We start from the raw sequence: 27,028 nt of genomic DNA, 5'->3' as shown, positions 1-27,028 counted from the left end.
TGAATAAGTCAAAGGGGATGAACAATTTCTGAAAGCATTGTAACTAACATTGTTGTTCATCCAACATATTTTCATTTTAAGTACAGAAACACAAAGCAATTTACCATTACACCAAGTATCTACAGAACACTACAGAGATTGCCTGAACTAATTGCAATTAGTGGTTCAAAGATTCCTGAGAGTCAATGACAAGTGTGTGTGACTGGACTCTGTTATAACTAATTTGTTAAATTACTGGAACATTTCTCAGGCTGTTGTGTGTCTTGGGCTGTGAGATATTTACTTCAGCGTAACCATTAACTTCTAATCAGTAATAAATAAATAAAAAATACATTATTCAATAATAGATTAACAATTCCATTTTCACCCACGCCTCCTCATGAGTAGAGCCAAGTAATTGTCTCTCTACGGACCTCATAGTATGCCCAGCATAGATCTGTTTTTGTGTGTGTGCTGAAAGGTACTTTACCTTGTATAGCTGTATTGATTCAGAATTAAACATCCTCATTTATTCTCACTCATTTAGAAAAACTTTCCTAAGTGGCTACAGTTTTCTGAAATCAATTAGTTTAGACCCGGCTGTCCCTGAGCTCACCTTGCGGATGCCTTCAGAGGGGCTGGAGACTGAATGTTCGTGTCCGTTGTTCTTGTTGATGGTTCTCCAGAGCTCAGCGAAGGTGCTGTCCTGCTCCAGAGCGTTGGTGCCTTTGGCTCTGAAGTACTCGTACACGGCTGAGTCTCTCACTGTTCCGTAGGCTAGGTCCATCTGTTTGGACAAGTCCTGGAAGGTCCTGTCGAGGCGAACAAAGGGTATGGGTCACATGGAGAATAAGTAGTCATGTGCTTTTGGAGGTCGCCCTATGCGACCAGAATGATTAATTTGTCAATATTTTATTTTCAAGCATACACAGTACACTGGATTCCCACTACTAGTTCCCTTCACAAATGCATACAAGAAGCAACACTGATCTAATGTGTTTATTCAGGTATTCAAATGTTTTATATTCAGTATAACTTGGAGTACCTCTACATAAATAATAGTAGATCATTGCAATTGAACCACAGTCAAATCTGGCCTTAGCACTTGAAGTTGTGCCTAAGTATCTTTTCAAATCCTCTAACTTACAGGAAAGGAACTAATGAACAAAACAATGCAGAGGTGTTAAGTGCCAAATGTTGATGTCTTATCATAGGAAAATAAGACTAGAATACAGATGCAGGCAACAAAAAAGAATGACAGAAAGGCCACAGTCGGATAACAAAGTAAGCACTCTATCATGTAGGAACTGTTCCTATACGTGCAATCAGTGAAAGCATTACCATGTCTATCTCTCAATACTACAAGGATGACGCAAGTGAATATGTCATTGTTAAAGTCATTACTTAATTATTGAGTTTATATACCAATTCTGGGGTCTATTCGACTAATGGTTTATGTTAATATTTTCAGCGTTATTTTCACGATGGTTCACATTGATTGTCTGCATAATTTAAATATAACATTAATTTGCATGAGACAAAGTCCACTTGATCAATTTATTTAATTTTTTATTTTACCTTTATTTAACCAGGTAGGTCAGTTGAGAAAAAGTTGTCATTTACAACTGCGACCTGGCCAAGATAAAGCAAAGCAGTGCGACAAAAACAACAACACAGGGGATAAACAAACGTACAGTCAATAACACAATAGAAAAATCTGTATACAGTGTATGCAAATGAAGTAAGGAGGTAAGGCAATAAATAGGCCACAGTGGCGAAGTAATTGCAATTTAGCAATTAACAATGGAGTGATAGACGTGCAGATGAGGATGTGCAAGTAGAAAAAAAATAGTTATTGCTCTGGTAGCCTATGGTGCCAATGACATCTATACTGCCAACAACTAGTCTGGTGCAGCCATCTAAGGTTGCAGAAACTTTATAGTCGCACAGCTTCTAAGGACATATAGATCAAGTTTACATAACAAATGTCATGGCCCCATGTCCATTAGTTCAGTTCTAATAGCTCTGCTGTGATATCGTGCCATCTAGTTGTGTAGCGCGGCTGACTTTGAATGCAGTAGCTAAACATTCTCATATTCATTGAGTCTATACACCAAATCTAGAGTCAATCTGAATTATGGTTCATGAGAATAAGATGTAAAAAAATATTCTTAGCATTAGTATATGTGCTAACGTGCATTTATACGTACACTACGGCCTCATTTGAATGCAAAAAAAAACCCTACTCAAAACCATTCAAGTCTGGAGTGAATGGTATGGATGGTTCATGAGGAGAAGATGGTTTTGTGCATTAGCGTTACATATGCAAATAATGAGTTAATAGTTTCCCTGTTTCTTCATAGTACTAAGTTCAGTGAGGTTCATTTTAGGGACATGATAGCGATGACACGTTTCAAGTTGATAGGCAACTGTGGATTGGATTTACATTGGTTTAAATCAGTGGTCACCAACCGGTCAATCGTGATCGACTGGTCGATCTCCAAGGCATTCCTTGTTGATCACCAAACATTTCTGTAAAAAACCCAACGATAAAGTCTTGCGTTGTTATTCAGCACTGTCAACACTTTGTTTAAGACTTTTATTAGTGTGTTGCCCCTACTGCAGCTGCAACGAATGACTATAGCAAAGTATCCCGATAAGCTTGCGTTATTATTAGCAGCTTGTGTCTTTTTTAATATCAAAGAATATTTCACTTTCTCTGTTCATAGGAGTAACTTGAATTGGTGCATGAGGGGAATTAATGCAGTGCGACTTGTGTTTTGCCATCAGTTGGAAGACGGTCCCCTTTTCTCAGAGACGGCAAGGAGAGGGGAGGGACGGTGAGTCAGGGGAGGGACGGTGAGTCGGGTGAGAGGCAGCCTCACCGCTGCTACCTCCCCTCAGACTGACCATCAGATGCAGGCCATCAGTCCAGAAAAAAATGCTAATTATTATGCTTACTCAACAAATGATCTATTACAAGTGTGTTCACATACTTACATTTTTTAAATATAATTTTTATATGGTCTGAGAAGAACAAATTTGGCAGGGCAAATCAAGCATAGCCAATATGCAGTGATAATGTATTGTATTTGTATTTATTACGGATGGTCAACTCAATTTTCCTAAGTCCTTCCTTGTGGCACCTGACCACATGACTGAACAGTAGTCAAGATGCGACAAAACTAGTGCCTGTAGGACCTTCTCCCCATTATAGCTACTATTGTATCAATATGTGTTGAACATTACAGTTTACAATCTAGGTGTACTCCAAGCAGTTCAGTCATCTCAACTTGCCCAACCTCCACACCATTTATTACAATATTTAGTTGAGGTTTAGAGTTTAGTGAATGTTTTGTCCCAAATACAATGGTTTTAGTTTTAGAAATATTTAGGGCTAACTTATTCCTTGCCACCCACTCTGAAACTAATTGCAACTCTTTGTTAAGGGTTGCAGTCATTTCAGTCGCTGTAGTAGCTGACGTGTATAGTGTTGAGTCATCCGCATACATAGACACATGGCTTTACTCAGTCAGTGGCATGTCGTTAGTAAAAATTGAAAAAAGCAAGGGGCCTAAACAGCTACCCTGGAAGATTCCTGATTCTACCTGGATTATGTTTGAGAGGCTTCCGTTAAAGAACACCTTCTGTGATCTGTTAGACAAGTAACTCTTTATCCACATATTAGCAGGGGGTGTAAAGCCATAACACATACGTTTTTCCAGCAGCAGACTATGATCGATAATGTCAAGCGGCACTGAAGTCTAACAAGACAGCCCCCACAATCATTTTATCATCAATTTCTCTCAGCCAATCAACAGTCATTTGTGTAAGTGCTGTGCTTGTTGAGTGTCCTTCCCTATAAGCGTGCTGAAAGTCTGTTTACTGTGAAATAGCATTGTATCTGGTCAAGCACATTTTTTTCAGGAAGTTTACTAAGGCTTGGTAACAGGCTGATTAGTCAGCTATTTGTATTGGGCCTATAGCCTACTGAACAAACCACATTGCTCCAGAACTGTTTTTAATTGGTTAATGTTGCATAGGCTTATGTTTTTTAACCTCACTAGGGTATGTGGGACGGTAGCGTCCCACCTCGTCAACAGCCAGTGATACTGCAGGGCGCCAAATTCAAAACAGAAATCCCATAATTAAAATTCCTCAAACATACAAGTATTTTAAACCATTTTAAAGATACACTTGTTGTACATCCAGCCACAGTTTCCGATTTCAAAAAGGCTTTACGACGAAAGCACACCAAACGATTATGTTAGGTCAGAGCCAAGTCACAGAAAAACACTAACCTTTGATGATCTTCATCAGATGAGACCCATAGGACTTCATGTTACACAAAACATGTATGTTTAGTTCGGTAAAGTTCATATTTATATCCAAAAATCGGAGTTTACATTGGCGCGTTATGTTCAGTAGTTCCAAAACATCCGGTGATTTTGCAGCGAGCCTGTCACGTCCGTCATACAAAGGAGACCAAGGCGCAGCGTGATTATAATACATCTTCCTTTTAATCAAGAAGAATACAGAACAAACTATACAAACTAACAAAAACGAATGTGAACGCTATAAGACACGAGTGCATACATGCAACATCACATAGACAATAACCCACAAAACCAAAATGGAAAATGGCAACCTAAATAGGATCCCCAATCAGAGACAACGATAAACAGCTGTCTCTGATTGGGAACCAATTCAGGCCACCATAGACCTACATTTACCTAGACAATACCAAAACCCCATAGATATACAAAAACCCCTAGACAAGACAAAAACACCCATACCACCCTCGTCACACCCTGACCTAACCAAAATAATAAAGAAAACAAAGCTAACTAAGGTCAGAACGTGACAGAGCCACATCAATTTACAGAAATACTCATAATAAACATTGCTAAAAGATACAACTGTTATGCATGGAATTTTACATCCACTTCTCCTTAATTTTATTTATTTCACTTTATTTATTTCACCTTTATTTAACCAGGTAGGCAAATTGAGAACACGTTCTCATTTACAATTGCGACCTGGCCAAGATAAAGCAAAGCAGTTCGACACATACAACAACACATAGTTACACATGGAGTAAAACAAACATACAGTCAATAATACAGTGAAAATAAGTCTATATACAATATGAGCAAGTGAGGTGAGATAAGGGACGTGAAGGCAAACAAGATATATATATAAATAAATAAAAAATATATATAAAAAGGCCATGGTGGCGAAGTAAATACAATATAGCAAGTAAAAGAAGAAGGTGGAAGAAGGTGCAAAGTAGAGATAGAAATAATGGGGTGCAAAGGAGCAAAATAAATAAATACAGTAGGTAAAGAGGTAGTTGTTTGGGCTAAATTATAGATGGGCTATGTACAGGTGCAGTAATCTATGAGCTGCTCTGACAGCTGCTCTGACAGCAACCGCTGTGTCAGATTTTTTAAAAACTTTACGGAAAAAGCACACCACGCAATAATCTGAGTACATCGCTCAGAGACCAAAACAACCCAAACAGATATCCGCCATGTTGTGTAGACAACAGAAGTCAGAAATAGCATTATAAATATTCACTTACCTTTGATGATCTTCATCAGAACGCACTTCCAGGAATCCCAGTTCCACAATAAATATTTGTTTTGTTCGATAATGTCCATCATTTATGTCCAAATACCTCCTTTTTGTTCGCGTTTAGCCCAGTAATCAAAATTCATGAGGTGCGATCACTAGGTGCAGACGAAAAGTCAAAAAGTTCCGTTACAGTCCGTAGAAACATGTCAAACGTTGTATAGAATCAATCTTTAGGATTTGAATAACATAAATCTTCAATAATGTTCCAACCGGAGAATTCCTTTGTCTGTAGAATTGCAATGGAACGCAAGCTAACTATCATGTGAACGCGCGTGGTCAGCTCATGCCTCTCTGGCAGACCTCTGACTCAATCCCCTCTCATTCGCCCCCACCTCACAGTAGAAGCCTCAAACAAGGTTCTAAAGACTGTTGACATCTAGTGGAAGCCTTAGTGAGTGCAATGTGACACCATAGACACTGTGTATTCGATAGGCAATTCGATAGGCAATTCGATAGGCAATGAGTTGAAAAACTAAAAACCTCAGATTTCCCACTTCCTGGTTGGATTTTTTCTCAGGTTTTTGCCTGCCATATGAGTTCTGTTATACTCACATACATCATTCAAACAGTTTTAGAAACGTCAGAGTGTTTTCTATCCAATGCACATATTGGATAAATTATATTATGTATATATTAGCAACTGGGCCTGAGTAGCAGGCAGTTTACTCTGGGCTCCTTATTTATCCAAGCTACTCAATACTGCCCCCAGCCATAAGAAGTTAAACGTGTTAACCCTCGCAAGGCTGCAGGCCCAGACGGCATCCCTAGCCGCATCCTCAGAGCATGCGCAGACCAGCTGGCTGGTGTGATTACGGACATATTCAATCAATCCCTATCCCAGTCTGCTGTTCCCACATGCTTCAAGAGGGCCACCATTGTTCCTGTTCCCAAGAAAGCTAAGGTAACTGAGCTAAATGACTTTCGCTCCGTAGTACTCACTTCCGTCACTAGAGACTAGTCAAGGATCATATCACCTCCACCCTACCTGACACCCTAGACTCACTCCTATTTGCTTACCGCCCCAATAGGTCCACAAACGAGGCAATCGCGACCACACTGCACACTGCCCTAACCCATCATCGTACGCATATTCTAGCTTTTACGGCTGAGTAGCAGGCAGTTTAATTTGGGCATGCTTTTCATCCAAAATTCCCAATGCTGCCCCCTACCCTAGTGAAGTTAAATCAAGTTTAAAACAAATCTGAGCAATAGATCTCTGCTTGAATTTTAACACAGAAAGTGTTGCGACCACTGGTTAAAATGGACACGTAAATTGTTATTTATGATTTGTCAATTCAGCCATCTTTTGACTAATCGCTAAGATTTATTTGTGCATATTAGTATACAGTACCATTCAAAAGTTTGGACACACCTACTCATTCAAGGGTTTTTCTTTATTTTACTAATTTCTACATTGTAGAATAATAGTGAAGACATCAAAACTGTGCACCGCCCTATGGGACTCAATTGTGCACCGCCCTATGGGACTCCCAATCACAGCCAGATGTGATACAGCCTGGATTCAAACCAGGGACTGTAGTGACACCTCTTGCACCGAGATGCAGTGGCTTAGACCACTGTGCCACTCGGGACTGTACTTTATTTGCTAATATGCATCTACAGGTATAGTGTGGCCATCTTTGTATGCATCAATGTTATTTTCACAAACTCTATAGGGACTATTGTGATGAGAGCAAATACCAAATTTGGAGTGAATCTGACTTTAAGTCCTTGAGAAGAACATTTTGTATGATTATTTTAAGTATTAACTTAACATTGTAAAAAAAGTGAATTGTTAATAGTTTCCTTTTCTTAAGATATCAATGCCAAACTTAACATGGTTTATAATGGTAATGTATTTGATGACCCCCAAAAGCTTCAAGTTGATAGGTCCTTGTTGAGTGGATTTACAAAGGATTTAAATGGACAAGTAAAATCTGATTTATCATTAATTTAGCCATCGCTCAACCAATCCCTTAGTTTTTCTCAAACAAAGTTAAGAGATGTACCTTGGGCCTACATACCAAATTACTGTTAATTGGATTTACAGATATAGGATCTTCATTTGAGCCAGTTTGCTACAGCAGGAAAATAATCCTGCAGTTAAAGGAAATGTGAATTATTATGTGGATTATAATTAATGGACATATTTTCTAAGGATTTATACATTTTTCAATAAGGAAAATCAAGTATGAAATTTCGAAGTTGAAATTACAAACTGTAGATGCCTTTTTAAAACTCAAATACACTAAGTGTACAGGAGCCACTGTGGGAAGCATTGGAGTCAACATCGGCCAGCATCCCTTTGGAATGCTTTCGACACCTTTTAGAGTCCAAGCCAAGACAAATTGAGGCTGTTGTGAGGACAAAAGGGGGACTCCGTATTAGGAAGGTCTTCCTAATGTACACTTAGTGTATATTATATGGCACCTATATTGGCACCTCTAATACCGTTCAATACCTCATCCTGCGAGGATAACGGCACTGAGCCTTTTTCTGAAATGTTTAATGAGATTGGAGAAGACATTTGGAGGAATATTAGACCATTCCTTCATAAATAATCTTTCCAGATCCTTGATATCATTTGTCTGTACATGTGGACTTCCCTCTTCAATTTAAAAACCAGACTGAGACATTGCAAAATTTTGATTTTGTGGTCAATTAACCATTTATTGGGGATTTTGATGGGGGCTTGGGGTTAATTGTCTATTGTATGTTTTGTATGCCACACAAATAAACCCTTGTTAATATGAGGTAATTAGTGAATCGGTGTGAATAGAGGAGTTTCTCATATCGTTCAGCAGAGAGACATCATCAATCTGAAGCAATACATTTAATCACAGTCCTTTAATCTCACCTCTCCACCCTGAGCCATGGTGATTACGCTCTCTGATGTTTAAGTAAAGAATGAGAAGTAATTATCACACAAGTTTTCATTACATTTAGTTTATGGAATGATTCAAGCAAATGTTGGCTGATGGAGCTAACAGCATCTATTGATTAAATCTTTCCTGTCACTTACACACAAAATCACTTTGATTTACACACACGCACATATGAACGCATGCATGTACACACAGAGTCTTGATTTGGCCCCAAGACAATACAGATACATCTTCCGTAATTTTCTCCTTCCTCTGTGTAATTTCCACTATAAACAAATACAGTTGAAGTCGGAAGGTTACATACACCTTAGCCAAATACATTTAAACTCAGTTTCACAATTCCTGACATTTAATATTAGTAAAAATTCATTGTCTTAGGTAAGTTAGGATCACCACTTTGTTTTAAGGATGTGAAATGTCAGAATAATAGTAGAGAGAATGATTTATTTAAGCTTTTATTTCTTTCATCACATTCCCAGTGGGTCAGAAGTTTACATAAACCATTTAAAGGCAATGTTGAGTTAACTTGGGTCAAACGTTTTGGGTAGCCTTCCACAAGCTTCCCACAAAAAGTTTGGGGAATTTTGGCCAATTCCTCCTGACAGAGCTGGTGTAACCGAGTCAGGTTTGTAGGCCTTGCACACACTTGCTCGCACACACTTTTTCAGTTCTGCCCACAAATTGTCTATATGATTGAGGTCAGGGCTTTGTGATGGCCACTCCAATACCTTGACTTTGTTGTCCTTAAGCCATTTTGCCACAACTTTGGAAGTTTGCTTGGGGTCATTGTCCATTTGGAAGACCCATTTGCGACCAAGCTTTAACTTCCTGACTGATGTCTTGAGATGTTGCTTCAATATATTCACATCATTTTTATGCCTCATGATGCCATCTATTTTGTGAAGTGCACTAGACCCTCCTGCAGCAAAGCACCCCCACAACATGATGCTGCCACCACCGTGCTTCACGGGTGGGATGGTGTTCTTCGGCTTGCAAGCCTCCCCCTTTTTCCTCCAAACCTAACGATGGTCATTATGATCAAACAGTTCTATTTTTGTTTCATCAGACCAGAGGACATTTCCCCAAAAAGTATGATCTTCGTCCCCATGTGCAGTTGCAAACCGTAGTCTTGCTTTTTTAAGTCGGTTTTGGAACACTGGCGTCTTCCTTGCAGAGCGGCCTTTCAGGTTATGTCAATATCGGACTCGTTTTACTGTGGATATTGATACTTTGTACCTGTTTCCTCCAGCATCTTCACAGGGGCCTTTGCTGTTGTTTTGGGATTGATTTGCACTTTTCGCACCAAAGTACGTTCATCTCTAGGAGACAGAACGTGTCTCCTTCCTGAGCGGTATGACGGCTGCGTGGTCCCATGGGGTTCATACTTGCTTACTATTGTTTGTGCAGATGAACGTGGTAGCTTCAGTCGTTTGGAAATTGCTGATTTCTTTTGATTTCCCCATGATTTCAAGCAAAGAGGCACTGAGTTTGAAGGTAGGCCTTGAATTACATCTACAGGCACGCCTCCAATTGACTCAAATGATGTCAATTAGCCTATCAGAAGCTTCTAAAGCCATGACATAATTTTATGGAATTTTCCAAGCTGTTTAAAGGCACAGTCAACTTAGTGTATGTAAACTTCTGACCCATTGGAATTGTGATACATTGAATGATACGTGAAATAATCTGTCTGTAAACAATTGTTGGAAAAATTACTTGTGTCATACACAAAGTAGATGTCCTAACTGACTTGCCAAAACTGTAGTTTGTTAACAAGTGTGGAGTGGTTGAAAAACAGTTTTAATGACTCCAACCTAACTGTACATAAACTTCCAACTTCAACTGTATACAGAGACATAATAACTGTGTCTGAGCAGTAGAAAGATTTTGTCGACAAATATTATATTCTTGTAGTAATGGGCACGGTGTTAAGGGGTACAGATGTTTGAACAATAAGCCGTGATATAAAGGATCTAGGTGCTATTTAGGATTCTCCCCAGTGACCACCATGTTCTATTTGGACAGGAGTGTGCTAAATTGGATTTATTAACAAATAACATATGGACTAAGGAGGGAAAACTTTTTTTAAGGAGTGGGTTAGGAATTACAATTATCTGTTGTAGTGTGAATTACACTTGGTCCATATTTATGGGCTTGTATAAGACAGACAGCATGTCAACAGCCTGCCCAACTTGAGTTTATTGGTATGTCTAATTTTGCCTAAATGGGTGAGATCTAACCCACAAAGACAAAAAACATCAGGAAATTGGCAGTGCAGGTCAATGCTGGAAAAAGTAAGACATACCAGTATCCTTGCCAGTTGAAGACACTTACCACCAGAAAATTACCACACCATTCAATGAGTCTTAAAGATAGAAGGATACACTGTACAACAGGGTTGATAATAGTTAATAACGTACCGTACAGCGTTGTCCATGCGGGACACCGTGAGGTAGGCTGCCAGGTTGGCCGTGTAGGAGGAACACACAATGAGGGTGAAAAGCCACCAGCTGCCCATGACGATACGTAGAGCCACAGAACCCAGAATGGAGTCTCCCCCTAGAAAAACAAGATAAGTTAGTATGTACTGTATGAAGTCTTGAACAATATTATATGGATTTGATTCATTGTTTGTGATATCACAACTTATTGCACCATTACTCTGCCGGTTTTGTTTTAGCCTGTTGATCCTAACGATCTGGTTGATTTTTTATAATGGAATTGTATTTTTCAGGACCTCAAAAAATTATTCTGCTCACTCTCTCCTGTCTCCGTATCATAGCACTTCATCACTTTATCGTACTCTTTCTAACTGTCTCTATGTCAATTTCGGGTCTTAATTTTGGTCTCTCTTTTTAACCCTCTTTCTACCAAATACTTTTCCTCTCATTCCCTCTCTAAATGCTCCTCCACATTCCCATTGTTTGCCCAGGCAGCTGGCTCTCTCTTCCTGTAGCAGAAGTCTAAGCACTCTGTCTCCATACATGTCCTAACTTCACAGAAAGCGGACGAGGAAATGTCAATGTGAATTATCATTTTGAAGAGTAAAGCCACAGAAATGTCATCTGAGAGATTCAGGCTGTGAGAAAAAAACAACATACATTTGTCTCCAAGTGTCACTATCAATGATGTACCCTTAGGACTTTTTCAAAAACGAAAAAGAAGAAAAACGGAGTAATATTGTGTTCATGCGGCACTAATACCAAGGTCAAGAGGTTCTAGAAGATTTGTTTCAGAGAGGTGTTTGTGGAAAAATCTAAATGCCATAGGGTTATATTAAAAAAAACGAAACATATATGTATATATATACTGTATTTTCATTTTTCGTTATTTTTCATATATAAAGAAAAATATATACATATCTATATATACACAGTACCAGTCAGAAGTTTGGACACACCTACTCATTCCAGGGTTTTTATAAAAAAAATTCTATTTTCTGCATTGTGCTGCTCCCCGCACTTCATTTTAAAACATTTATCTTACAAATTAGTTGTTTAATCTAACTGCTTAACTATTTATCTGTACATGGAATTGTATTTTGTTTTACAATTTTTTTTCTAATCTTTACAGGAAAATGCCACTGGCAGTATTTGATGTGTGGAGACATTTCACTGCAGCTAATGTAGAAGGAAAAGCTGTGTACATTTGCAAATACTGTGCCAAATCATATGTGAAGAATGCAACAAAGATGCAGAATCATCTGGCCAAGTGCATAAAGTTCCCTCAGCGCTCACAACAAGCAACCTCTGACAAAAGTCCCTCTATTTCTATTTGAGGTGAAAATTATGAATCAGACACCTTAACGATAGCAACAGGTCACGGTCCTCCTGGAATCAGACGTTTTTTTGACTCAATGGAGGAACGTAGTCAGAGAAATGCTGATGAGTGTCTTACTCGAGCTGTGTATGCCACTGGTTCACCTCTGATGCTCAGAGGCAATGTGTATTGGAAGAGATTTCTGAAAATTCTTCGCCCAGCACACACCCCTCCAACCAGACATGCTTTATCAACTAATTTCCTGAATGCAAAGTTCAACAGAGTTCATGTAATGGTCAAGCAAATCATAGAGAAAGCAGACTATATTGCAATCATCTCTGATGGGTGGTCGAATGTTCGTGGGCAAGGAATAATTCATCATTAGCAATCTACCTCACCAAGCAAAGTGAGAAGAATAAGAGCACCACATTGAAGCTGCCCAGCAACACCCGTTGGGGTGACGTTGTCATCATGTTTGACAGTCTTCTGGAGGGGAAGGAGTCTCTCCAAGAAATGGCCGTATCACAGTCTGCCGATATGGACAGCCCCATCAAGAGGATCCTCCTGGATTATGTATTTTTGGGAGAGCGTGAAACTCCTGAAACCTATAGTAGTAGCCATTTGCATGGATTGTGGGAGACAATGCCATCCTGTCTGATGTTCAGACTCTGCTTGCAGATGTGAGAGAAGAAATCCGTACTGCCATTCCCACTTCACTGTTGCTCCAAGCAGAGGAAACTGCAGTTCTGAAATACATCAAAAAGCGTGAAGACTTCTGCCTGAAGCCTATACACGCCGCAGCGTACGTTGGAGCCGAAGTATGCTGGCAAGAGTATGCTGTCTGGTGCAGAGATCAACTAGGCCTATGGTGTCATCACTACCGTGTCTCGCCACCTTGGCCTGTATGGGGGCAATGTTCTTGGCAGTCTGGCAAAGTACACTTCCAAGCAAGGGCTTTGGGATGGAGATGCAATATTTTTTTTATTTAACCTTTATTTAACCAGGAAAGGCTAGTTGAGAACAAGTTCTCATTTACAACTGCGACCTGGCCAAGATAAAGCAAAGCAGTGCTACACAAACAACAATACATTGTTACATATGGAATAAATAAACGTACAGTCAATAACACAATAGAAAAAAAGAAAGTCTATATACAGTGTGTGCAAATGGCGTGAGTAGGTAAGGCAATGAATAGGCCATAGTAGCAAGTAATTACAATTTAGCAAGCAAGTAATTAAAAACAATATGGGGATGAGGTAGGTAGATTGGATGGGCTATTTATAGATGGGCTGTGTACAGCTGCAGCGATCGGTTAGCTGCTCGGATAGCTGATGTTTAAAGTTAGTGAGGGAAATATAAGTATCCAGCTTCAGCAATGTTTGCAATTTGTTCCAGTCATTGGCAGCAGAGAACTGAAAGGAAAGACGGCCAAAGGAGGTGTTGGCTTTGGGGATGACCAGTGAGATATACCTGCTGGAGCGCGTGCTACGGGTGGGTGTTGTTATGGTGACCAGTGAGCTGAGATAAGGCGGAGCTTTACCTAGCAAAGACCTATAGATTACCTGGAGCCAGAGGGTCTGACGACGAACATGTAGCAAGGGCCAGCCGATTAGAGCATACAGGTCGCAGTGGTGAGTGATATAAGGGCCTTTGGTGAAAAAACGGATGGCACTGTGATATACTGCATCCAGTTTGCTGAGTAGAGTATTGGAGGCAATTTTGTAAATGATGTCGCCGAAGTCGAGGATTGGTAGGATAGGGTATATCAGTGCATCACAAATGTATATATTTCTTAATTCCATTATTTTATTTTTAGATTTGTGTGTATTGTTAGATATTGTGAGGATTGACACTGGAGACGAGAAGCAGGTACAGGGAGAACATTTAATAAACAACGGACATGAAAAGGGACAGAAACAGCGTCTGGACAGGGGGAAAATAACGACATCAATGCTGACACAAGGAACAAACTGAGGAGCAGATAAATAAAGAGAATCAACAAAGTAATGGTGAGTCCAATGTTGCACAGCTTTGCGTAATGATGGTGACGTGCGCGTAATGAAGGGCAGCCTGGCGCCCTTGAGCGCCAGAGATGGAGAGCGAGAGCAGGCGTGACAGATCGAGCAAGGAACACAAGCATTTCGCTACACCTGCAATAACATCTGCAAAATGTGTGTATGTGACCAATAAAATTTGATTGCTATTATAAACTGGTTACAAACGCTATTATAACAGTAAAAATAAATGTGTATCATACCAGTGGTATACAGTCTGAAATACCATGGCTTTCAGCCAATCATCATTCAGGGCTCAAACCACCCAGTTTATAATTCACATCGAGGCATTGTGGTTATCGAGAGGGAGTGTTGGAAAGATCTTTGAAATTGAGAAAGGAACTGTTGTCATTTGCAATGGATGTAAATTGAACTGACGACTTTTTGTGTAATGAAAAGTAAATGTGTCTCCTTGTCCATGTAACAGACATTTGGGAAACTGAATGTACTGAACGCAAGCATGAAGGGGAAATACCAAAACATTCTACAGATGACTGAATCAGTGGATTCAGAGGAAAGATTTCTTATTGGAGAGAAATCCGTTTGACTCTGATCCTGGCTCAGCTAACATGCCGGTAAGTGAAATCGAAAAGCTGATCAATCATGTGACCGAATGCTCCAGACAAAGCATTCATGGGTCACCATGGAGGAGTTTTGGTTCCTGACTCAAAGGGAATACGCTGCAGTCTCCCCCGAGCATTAAAACTCATGGTACCCTTCGCCAGCTCATATCTGTGTGAAGCTGGATTCAGTGCTCTCGTCTACATTAAAACCAAATATCGATCCAGGTTGGATGTGACAACAGATATGAGGAGCTCACTGTCGACCACGCCCCGTGACTTTGAGATGCTCTGATGCGACACTCGTCAAGCACATGCATCAAGTATGTGATATTGAGTTGAGAACACCATCAGAAATACTGTTAGAATGTTTTGCAATTGACTGCCATAGCCCCAAATAAAAAAGTTAACATTAGCTGTTAATTACATACTTTTTTTTCACATGGTTGGGGTCGCAATCATTTTCAGATATCAAATTGGGGTCGTGGACCACTGTGGAAACCTCTGATGTACATCCACAGTGGCAGTCATATTTACCAACACATTTAAGTTATCCTCCAAAGACGTGGAAAGGTCAACATGTGAAAATTAAAAAAAGTGAAGATTCCTAAAATATGGTGGGGCTTCGGCTTAAAAAGTCTGCCTGGCAAAGTGCTAGATCCGTGGTCACCAACCTTTTCTGAGTCAAGATCACTTTCGCAGTCAAAAAGCAAGCTGAAATCTACTGCTCAGATTTTTTTTTTTACATTACCCTCACTCACAGTTTTGTAGGAATGAGGGTTGGGCAGTAGGTCTAATACATTATCACAGCATAATGGCTATATGATTGGCCTGCCAATATTGTTAATCCGACAATATTATATTTCAAAACGCTAGCTTTGATAACAAAATAGATCAGTTGGTTTAGCACTTGTGAGGTACTGTGGAGCATGAATTGAAATAATTTACATTTTACATTTTTACTGGACTGATGGTACCTGCATCTGATGGTCAAGGAGGTCAAATCACTACGTCAGTGATCTTCAGGTTGAAAAGTCAGAGCTCTAGAAAGATGCCAGAGTATCCTACTTGGAATTCCGAGTTGGAAACTCAAAACTATTTTTCCCAACCGCCTCTCACGGTCCCTGCTCTCTCCTTCCTTTCCTCCGGTGAGACTGACCAGAGAGGGGACACCGTCTTCCACCTGATGGTGAAACTCGAGTCGCACCTGCCTCATGCACAAATTCATGTTGTTCTATCGATACTTGGCTACTCATTCATTGCAGCTGCAGCCCGAGTGGAAGTGTGGAGAAGCGCGTTTTGTAATAGTGTAGAATAAAACAGTGACAGTGCTGAATATAAACCTAAACATGAACTCACTCATAAAAACAGCAGTTCTTTGCTGTATTCATTGACAGTCTCTCTTAAAAGTTATTAAATCTTACGTAGGCTATTAAACTTATCTGTGGCCAGGGTCATGGAAGCTCTGTAGCCACGGTGATTTGAGCTATCCGATTGGGCAGCTCAGTAGGTGCACTCGATTTAGTCACAGAGTTGCCTGTCAGCCCGGTAGGCGGAGTTTGTCTCACGGGAACACTTTGCTTACCCGGTACGTAGGACTTTTGAATCAAGTGCACCTACCGGCAACAGCTCAACACGATTTTAAAAATGGAGCGCAGACCTTGATCGTTCATTGGCTTTTCTACAGAAATATTTCATGATTTAGGAATGCCTTGAAGATCGACCATTCGATCGCGATCGCCCAGTTGGCAACCACTGCGCTAGACACTGTTGAGGGTTTAACAGTGGTTGCTGAAGTAGTCATTTATCCACAACTGAGATGCCTGGATCCGGACCAGACTCAAAAACCTGATATTCTTTGGGTCAAAGGCACCTTTAAAATGCTAGAGTGGGAAATGGGCTCCATTCTTCAAATTAAACAACTGTGCTACCTGTATGTGTGGCATTAATAGGGACAAAACAAAAGCCTTTTCTATTGTTTTTATGTCTGGTTATACACTGACTCTTTCCATAAATGACCATGTGAATCCAGGTGAAAGCTATGATCCCTCATTGATGTCAATTGTGAAATCCACTTCAATCGGTGTAGATGAAGGGGAGGAGACGTGTTAAAGAAGGATTTTTACAATTTCAAATCCTTTATAACATGGATTGTGTATGTGTGCCATTCAGAGGGTGAATGGGCAAGACAAAATATTGAAGTGCCTTTGAACGGGGTATGGTAGTAGGTGCCAGGCGCACCGGTTTGTGTCAAGAACTGCAATGCTGGTGGGTTTGTCACGCTCAACAGTTTCCCGTGTGTATCAAGAATGGTCCACAGCCCAAAGGACATCCAGCCAACTTGACACAACTGTGGGAAGCACTAGAGTCAACATGGGCCATTATCCCTGTGGAATGCTTTTGACACCTTGTAGAATCCATGCCCCGATGAATTGACGCTGTTCTGAGGGCAAAAGTTATTGCTAATGTTTGGTAGTGTATATCTGTCTATCTATCTAGCCATATATGGATCTATCTATCTTTGTGTCATATTGCTGCCAATGGTCAAAAGTCACTGTTTTGTTGTCAGTGATATTGTACCAAGTAAGCATTTTACTGCATATGAAGCGACTTTGATGCAAGATGCTGATGTCTCCTCTTTCCTCTCTTGTGATGCCACAGTACCAAGCTCACCTTGCTGCACAAAAGCTCCATAGACAATCCAGATGGCGCTCTGGAGGGAGGTGGACACAGAGGTGGCCTGGTGTCCCCCTGCGGGACGGACCGACTGGACCCGCCTCAGGATGAAGATCATGACACCAACCACGGGGATGGCGGCTGCGATGCATGCCCAAACGGCCAGGTCAAAGGGCGCCAGGAGAGAGAATATATTGATCTTCTCCTCAGACTTCCTCATCAGAATCCCCACAGAGTAGTCCAAGTAGCGCTTGCTGAAGTCCACCACACTCTCCCTCTCTGGAGTTATAGTGATGGCTGATACTGCCATGTCTGCTCGCTGTGGATGGATAGAGAGATAGATCAGTTACAGCCTTGAAAATACATTCAAGCTGTTGGTTCTGAGATAATACTCTGTTGATGTTTGCCATTTCATGGTCACAGAAAAAAAAAGTTAACACTAAAATAGCTGTCTGTTGTGGCTTTTTCCTTTGCTCTTTCCATTGTTATATGGGCTTGAAACTAGAACTATTTCACACAGCAGAAGGCCATGCAGATCTATAGAGCCCAGACAGATTCCAAATGCCAATTTACTAAATAATTTTATTGTAAAGCTTTATTGTAAAGGCTAATCTCACATGAAAGATTTACAGTACATTGATCACATGTTGCTAGTATCTTTTTTCTAATTTCACAGCAGTATCAACACTGGTTTTGGACACCTGCTGATTGAGTGGGACCCTATGACACAAATCATGTCTGGATTGTTGGGATAAACACTATCTCAAGGCCATAATCAAAGATAAATTCTCCCTTCATGAAGTGATAATGTCCGCAAAGTATTGGTAGCGTGAAAGGCTGAAAAGTAGCTCACCTGGGCTGCATTCTCTGTAGCAAGTTCACTTACAGGACATTACAGGGACTTACTTCTACCCGTGATTCTCTACTCCATTGGGTGATATAATTGTTCCCTGCCCACTCACTGCCCTACTGTTAGCATTGTTAACCTGCTGAGTTGAAGCCCCTCCTGCACTGGTGACTGCTTTGTCTGGAGCAGCCTGATTGTCAGCCTGATGGCCAGACTGTAGTGGGGCCACTCTGATGCAAACATCATTGGCCTGAACAGATCTGCCACAATAGTGAGTCATCACACTGTGCAGTGACTATCTTTCCATGAAGACCAACACTATAATGGACTCCACTGTGTCAAGGCTACAGTCAGCTCCTCAGGGAGGAAAGAACTGCAGCAAATGGGAAAGACGATGTCACCAGAACAGTCAAAAGCAAACTATGGATCAACCTCCAAAACAAACCGTAAAAACTCCAGTTGTGGTGGACAGACTTACCTTACTGATGAGCTCTCCTATCATGCCATTCCAGGAGCCGTTGAAGGTAGGGGTTCCATACTTTCCATCGGCCACCTGGTAGATCTCATACTTGAAGCCCAGGATTTTCCCCAGAGCATCCAGAACATCGATGGAGAAGCCTTTGTAGCGTTTAGGCTGCCCAAGAATGTTCTCAGCTACCATCACAAAGGGTTCCTCCTGTTGGATAACATATAGAACACAACATCATTTGGGTTTAGAAGTTCAACTTTACTTTGACTAAATGCCTTGGCTCAAAAACATAGATATAGAGTATTCATGCAGCCAAAAGTTTAAACACTACTGTACATTTGACAAAGTGTCCGTGTGCATTAAATCACAGTCCCATCATTTGTCAGCATGCCAGCGTGGTTCATAAACGGGTTCAGTTCAACCGAAAACAATTTTTTTGTCATTTCGGACTTTTGGGTGACAACTTTATGAAGACCAGCTGCAAGTCAAACTTCATCTTCATAAAGAGTTTCCTGGGTGTCTGTTGACCTGTAACAGCCAGTGTTGTGGAGACATGTGACACTTAATCAGGCAGAAATTACCATTCTAAATGTCCTGAGGCAAACAATGGCTCTTCTTTATGGGAGAGTGTCAGGAATGAATTGAATGGGTGGAAAAGAGAGTTGAGGAGGAGAGCTGCTGGGGTGGATTGGAAAAACTACATGAATTAAACAGAGCTGCAAAGAGGGAGCCAAGCAGAACCTATGTGAATAAGAATGGAGCAGGTAAATCTTGTGTGAAGAGAGAGAGCAGAATGGTAGCGGACAAGCAGCTAAGGAGGAGCTGTATTGTATGGTTGCCCTTACAGAAAAAAACATTATTTCACATGTGGAAAATCACATTATTTCACATGAAATGTTACATATTTTACATGTTTTTGGAACAATTCACATGTTCACATTTTCTCGTGTAGTAGTATGTTATCCAGCCTGGTCTCATAGACTAGACGTAAAGGTAAAGTTAAATCCGAGACACTCTAATTAGTATTATATGTTAATGCACGTTTGGTATGGTTACATAAGACAGATTGTTACTTAAGGGTGGATCTGTGGATGTACAGCGTGAATGTCTAGCTACCCAAAGTTTGTGAGTTCAAATCTCATCATGGACAACTTTTGCATTTTAGCTAATTAAAAACTTTTCAACTACTTATTACTTTTTAACTACTTAACAACTACTTAGCATGTTAGCTAAATCTTCCCATAATCCTATCCCTAACCCTTTTAGCTAACCCTTCCCTTAACCCTTTTAACCTAACTCCTAAACTTAACCCTATCCCCTAATCCTAACCAACGTTTGCAACATATCATACATATTGTACATTTTCACATGAGTAATATAATGTATGTTTTGCCAATTCGTAACATTACCGGTCAAAAGGTTTAGAACACCTACTCATTCAAGCGTGTTTATTTTTAACTATTTTCTACATTGTAGAATAATAGTTAAGATATCAAAACTATGAAACAACACATATGGAATCATGTAGTAAACAAAAAAAAGTGTTAAACAAGTGAAAACATATTTTATATTTGAGATTCTTCAAATAGCCACCCTTTGCCTTGATGACAGCTTTGCACACTCTTGGCATTCTCTCAACCAGCTTTTCAAAAATGTATTTAAAAAAAGGGAGGACCAAACCCTCCCGTAACCCGGACAACGCTGTGCCAATTGTGCTCCGCCCTATGGGACTCCCGATCACTGACAGTTGTGATACAGCCCGGGATTGACGCCTCTAGTACTGCAATGCCTTAGACCACTGCGCCACTCGGGAGCTTCATGAGGTAGTCATCTGAAATGCATTTCAATTAACAGGTGTGCTGTAAAAGTTATTTGTGGAATTTCTTTCCTTCTTAATTAAAGCCAATCAGTTGTGTTGTGACAAGGTAGGGGGTGGTATACAGAAGATAGCCATATTTGGTAAAAGACAACGTCCATATTTTGGCAAGAACAGCTCAAATAAGCAAAGAGAAATGACAGTCCATCATTACTTTAAGACACGAAGGTCAGTCAATACGGAACATTTCAAGAACTTTGATAGTTTCTTCAAGTGCAGCCACAAAAACCATCAAGCACTAAGGTGAAACTGGCTCTCATGACCACCACAGGAATGGATGACCCAGAGTTACCTCAGAGTTTGCAGCCCAAATAAATGGTTCACAGAGTTCAAGTAACAGACACATCCCCCACATCAACTGTTTAGAGACTCTGTGAATCAGGTTTTCATGGTCAAATTGCTGCAAAGAAACCACTACTAAATGACACCAATAAGAAGACACTTGCTTGGGCCAAGAAACACGATCAACGGACATTAGAATGGTGGAAATTTGCCCTTTGGTCTGGAGTCCAATTTTTGGTTCCAACCACTGAGTCATTGTGAGTAGTGCTTTGGGTGAACCGATGATCTCCGCATGTGTATTTCCCACCGTAAAGCATGGAGGAGGTGTTATGGTTTGGGGTTGCTTTGCTGGTGACACTGTATGTGATTTATTTAGAATTCAAGGCACACTTAACCAGCATGGCTACCACAGCGATACATCATCTCATCTGGTTTGGGCTTAGTGGAACTATTATTTGTTTTTCAACAGGACAATGACCCAAACACCTCCAGGCTGTGTAAGGGATATTTGACCAAGAAGGAGAGTTATGGAGTACTGCATCACATGACCTGGCCTCCACAATCCCCCAACCTCAACCAAATTGAGATGGTTTGGGATGAGTTGGACCGCAGAGGGAAGGAAAAGCGGCCAACAAGTGCTCAGCATATGTGGGAACTCCTTCAAGACTGTTGGAAAAGCATTCCAAGTTGTCACACTGGTGTAAAGGATTTTGGAGACAGGCACAGGAATACACAATAGGGGTTTTTAATACATTCAAAACAAACACGTATACAAAAACACTGGGCTCTACCCAAACAAAAGAGCGAGGGTAAACCTCGTTGAACGACACAATACCCGTAATGCACAATATATAAAGCACGCAGCATAACAGCTGCACCAACACATAGGTACTCACACCACCAACGGACATGGGAACAATAACCAACAAAGACAGAGGGAACAGAGGGCACAAAAATAACATACTAATCAGGGGAAATGGGAACCAGGGGTGTGTAATCAGACAAGACAGTCCGGGGTTGATGATAATGAATCCCGTTCAGTGAAGCCTAGAAAGCCAGTGACGTAGACCTCCAGAACTGGTGAACAGAATGAGCAGCAGTACCGGGGGGATCCGTGACACAGATGAAGCTGTTTGAGCGATTGCCAAGAGTGTGCGAAACTGTCAACAAAGCAAACGATGGCTATTTGAAGAATCTCAAATATAAACTATATTTTGATTTGTTAAACCCTTTTTTGGTTACTACATGATTCCATATGTGTTATTTCATAGTTTTGATGTCTTCACTATTATTCTACAATGTAGAAAATAGTAATAATAAAGAAAAACCCTTGAATGAGTAGGTGTTCTAAAACTTTTGACCGGTAGTGTAATACAAAGTGTTATTCGTAACATATCATACGAAATGGGTGATGGACATCCACAAATTAAAACATACCATATGAAAAGTAACATATACTAACTGGAGTCTCTCGTATTTACATAAATAATCATATAAAATGCTCTGAGACCAGGTTGTGTTATCACATGTTGCTTTACATGTTGTCACATGTTATCACATTAACTTGACTTAAGATGATGTGATCACATTAAAATATTTGGTTTTGGAACATGTGTTTTTTTCTGTAAGGGTGGAGTAGATCCACAGAGCCAGATGAAGAAGAAGAGCCAGATCTCACATTATGTTATAATCCTATACAGGAAGTGACAAGGTGACCAGACAGAGTATAGCAGCATCAAGTGGCAAGTTGGTATAGTGTTGGTAGTGAGTAAGCACTTACTAGTAATGTTACCACCTTGACCGTCACTCCTTGCATGCCGTTCTCTATCCGACTCTCCTTTAGACTACCGTTCATCCCACGAGTTGAGTCCCAAGTCGCCAACTGAGAGAGAGGATGGGAAAGTGAGAGCATCTTCAATATAATTAAGCAATCTATTAATTTCAGTGAAAACTCAATGGGGTGTGTGATGACTAATATAATCACCACAGTTGGCACACAAGACAAAATCACTTTTAAGAAATGCAGGGAACTGGCCATGCAAACAGGGGTGGGTAGGTTACTTTCTAAATGTAATCCATTACAGTTACTAGTTACCTGTCCAAAATTGTAATCAGTAACGTAACTTCCGGGTTACGCAAACTCAGTAACGTAATCTGATTACATTTAGTTACTTTTAGATGACTTTCCCCTTAAGGGGCATTAGAAGAAGACAAAAATGTATGTTACCAATTGAACCACATCTATTGCAAGATAAATCAATGTTAAAGTTTACATAGCTGGCCATATATGGATGTTAAATTGTACTTTATGGGTTGGTTATGTAGGCTCCTCTAACCCATTGCTTTATACTACATATAATAATACAATTAAATTATATCTTTACAATCAGAATTCCAGTCATTCCAATAAATGTTATACCCCTTGATTTTCAAGAATAGGACTTGGAAATATGGAAGTATAGATTAGCCAAATTGTTTTACCTGAGCATAACCCCAAAACTAAGGACTTATTATCCAGGCCTACTCTGTTGATTGTGATGTTGTTGTCATGGAGGACTGGTTGGGCTCATTGATTAGAGTTGAAAAGTAAATACTGCGGTCATGGAAAGGCATGCTTTGAGCACTACTGAAAAGTGCTATGCTAGTGCTATGCCATATGCTATATTTGCTATAGACCTATTGTTTACCTTTCAGTTGGTGTCACTTTGATATATTGTTAATTAATATGAAGCTGTTTAAAGGGCAAATCCACAGATGAAACAGAAACAATAACAAAACGGTCGAATACACATCTATGGGTGCAAGGACTGACCATCCATGATATCAGAATTGTTTTAACCATGTTATGAGGCTATACAGCGCACATTTACATTTACAATGTTTACAAACATTGGAGAAAAACAAGCTTATATTTTGGGTTTTCATGTAGTGTGACAGTTGAACAAAGCTCATGAGGCATTTCTACGTTATATTCTTCAAAATTAATGGATATATATATATACAGTTGAAGTAGGACGTTTACATACATCTTAGCCAAATACATTTAAACTCAGTTTTACAATTCCTGACATTTAATCCTAGTAAAAATTCCCTGTCTTAGGTCAGTTAGGATCACCACTTTATTTTAGGAATGTGAAATGCCAGAATAATAGTAGAGAGAATGATTTATTTCAGCTTTAACTTCTTTCATCACATTCCCAGTGGGTCAGAAGTTTACATACACTCAATTAGTATTTGGTAGCATTGCCTGTAAATTGTTTAACTTGGGTCAAACGTTTCGGGTAGCCTCCAACAAGCTTCCCACAATAAGTTGGGTGAATTTTGTGCCATTCCTCCTGACAGAGCTGGTGTAACTGAGTCAGGTTTGTAGGCCTCCTTGCTCGCACACACTTTTTCCGTTTTTCCCACACATTTTCTATAGGATTGAGGTCAGGGCTTTGTGATGGCCACTCCAATACCTTGACTTTGTTGTCCTTAAGCCATTTTGCCACAACTTTGGAAGTATGCTTGGGGTCATTGTCCATTTAGAAGACCCATTTGCGACCAAGCTTTAACTTCTTGACTGATGTCTTGAGATGTTGCTTCAATATATCCACGTACTTTTCATTCCTCGTGAAGCCATCTATTTTGTGAAGTGCACCAGTCCCACAACATGATACTGCCACCCCGTGCTTCACGGTTGGGATGGTGTTCTTCGGCTTGCAAGCCTCCCCCATTTTCCTCCATACATAACGATGGTCGTTATGGCCGAACAGTTCTATTTTTGTTTCATCAGACCAGAGGACATTTCTCCAACAAGTACAATCTTTGTCCCCATGTGCAGTTGCAAACCGTAGTCTGGCATTTTTATGTCGCTTTCAGAGCAGTGGCTTCTTCCTTGCTGAGCGGAATTTCAGGTTATGTCGATATAGGACTTGTTTTACTGTGGATATAGATAAGTTTGTACCTGTTTCCTCCAGCATCTTCACAGGGTCCTTTGCTGTTGTTCTGGGATTGATTTGCACTTTTCACACCAAAGTACGTTCATCTCTAGGAGACAGAACGCGTCTCCTTCCTGAGCGGTATGACGGCTGCGTGGTACCTGCATACTATTGTTTGTACAGGTGAACGTGGTACCTTCAGGCATTTGGAAATTGCTCCCAAGGATGAACCAGACTTGTGGAGGTCTTGTGGAGGTTTTCTGAGGTCTTGGCTGATTTCTTTTGATTTTCCCATGATGTCAAGCAAAGAGGCAGTGAGTTTGAAGGTAGGCCTTGAAATACATCCACAGGCACACTTCCAATTGTCTATTCCATTTGCACAACAGCATGTGAAATGTATTGTCAATCAGTGTTGCTTCCTAAGTGGACAGTTTGATTTCACAGAAGTGTGATTGACTTGGAGTTACATTGTGTTGTTTAAGTGTTCCCTTTATTTTTTTGAGCAGTGTATATTGATAAGTCTATCAAAAGTGGGCGAGTTTGAGCATGTTTCTATTAGGCCTATGGATTTTTTTATCAGCCTGAATTAGATTGAGCAATAAAAGCCCCAGTTGATTCCATAGGCTGGGATCCACACTATGCAGCTGTTGCAAGAGCACATTTTCACTGGCTGTCCACTGGTTTCAAAAACAATGATTGATAGGCAGTTTAAACTTCTTGAATTCAACCATTATTGGCTTCAAATACACATTTAGATTTGTGAACAGCCATCCACAACAACCACAATCCGTAAGGCGCAAATAGCTAAATGAGAGAGCAGCAGTGTGATTCACATCAATGCGCTATGTAGATATAAATAATAAGTGACATCCGTATCGCCGTAGACTGCACCACCTCCAAGCGTTTATTCAAGTTGGATAATCTTTGGATGCCGACAGCAGTCGCACCATTGGGAGACATAGCTTGGACTCTAGCCGACAAAAGTATATTCCTGCTCTTTTCCCATGATCCATCAAACAAATTTAGTGTGTCATCATAATTGTCTCTGACTTGTGGTCTGATTCGCTCAGGTGGAACAAACTTACATTTGTGCCTTTTTTCAATGCTGATTTGAATGTCATTGAGACAACAGAGATTTATTTTCGCCAACATCCTTTCTCAATTTAAAAGTAACCCTCGAATGAATCATCTAGTTTTTCAAAAGTATCTGTAATCTGATTACAACATTTTTGCTGGTAACGTAACGGATTACAGTTAACGTTTTTTGTAATCCCTTATATGTAACAGATTACATGTAATCCTTTACTCCACAACCCTGCATGCAAATATATGAGCTGGTCACCAAGGCAACAAGTGCAGCCTCTAGCATGGTAACAGGGTCCTCTTTCTAAATACTGCATCAGTCACACAACTTGCAACCATACTGAGGTAGTACGGACTCAGCAACATATGGCAATGGATGCTGTTCGCTAGAGATGATGGTGGTGATGACATTGATGGTGATGATATTGATGATGACAATGGAGGTTGTGACAATGACAATGCATTGCAAGGGTTACAAATAAAACAAAAACATGATTACAGTTATCTGAGAGAAATGTAATAGTTAGATCTACAGTGTGTACTTTTTTTTCTCTAATCTTTAACACAAACAAATTCACGTCCTCATGTGCCTTCACTGTGCTTCACCTAGTGCAATATGATGCATTATGCAACCAATACAAAGCCATTAATGCAAGTTTGTCCTGGAATCTCTCTGGTTTGACAGGATGACAGGAAATATAAGCATAATACACATTCTATTAGTTTACCACCTCACTGAATCCAATCATGTCATACAGCTACAGCATCAAAACCATCACTCTGTTTTGGCTACCTTTTCACCTTACTGGGGAAGTAAAACTTTTTATTTCCTGTTAAATTCTTAATCACAGCTGCTAGCTGGACAAAGAACTGGCACATCTTTGGTACTAGCCTGGGGACCAAGCTGACATGACAAGAGAGCTGGCCTTAGGCCAGACACCAGGACTGTATCTAAACACAGAGCATAGCTCAGTCATCCACATGCAGCATGTCCTCTCTGC

At 40.3% G+C, this 27,028-nt stretch overlaps 1 protein-coding gene across 2 annotated transcripts in view; it reads right to left on the bottom strand.

The window, feature by feature from the left end:
- LOC129857829 (glutamate receptor ionotropic, delta-1-like) overlaps nt 1-27,028 on the bottom strand; it is a 443,480-nt gene that overhangs the window by 17,849 nt on the left and 398,603 nt on the right. For both annotated transcript variants that reach the window (XM_055926464.1, XM_055926455.1), the window contains exons 9-13: nt 22,805-22,906; nt 18,876-19,073; nt 17,548-17,869; nt 10,922-11,060; nt 596-791 (exon numbers count right to left, since the gene is read on the bottom strand). In XM_055926464.1, coding sequence (XP_055782439.1) covers nt 596-791; nt 10,922-11,060; nt 17,548-17,869; nt 18,876-19,073; nt 22,805-22,906 — 957 coding nt within the window. The remainder of the gene's footprint in view (nt 1-595; nt 792-10,921; nt 11,061-17,547; nt 17,870-18,875; nt 19,074-22,804; nt 22,907-27,028) is intronic.

The sequence above is a fragment of the Salvelinus fontinalis genome, chromosome 1, assembly GCF_029448725.1.
Source record: "Salvelinus fontinalis isolate EN_2023a chromosome 1, ASM2944872v1, whole genome shotgun sequence".
NCBI classification, from domain to species: domain Eukaryota; kingdom Metazoa; phylum Chordata; class Actinopteri; order Salmoniformes; family Salmonidae; genus Salvelinus; species Salvelinus fontinalis.
Note: the sequence above shows the minus strand (reverse complement) of the source record. Positions and strands in the feature narration are given on the sequence as shown.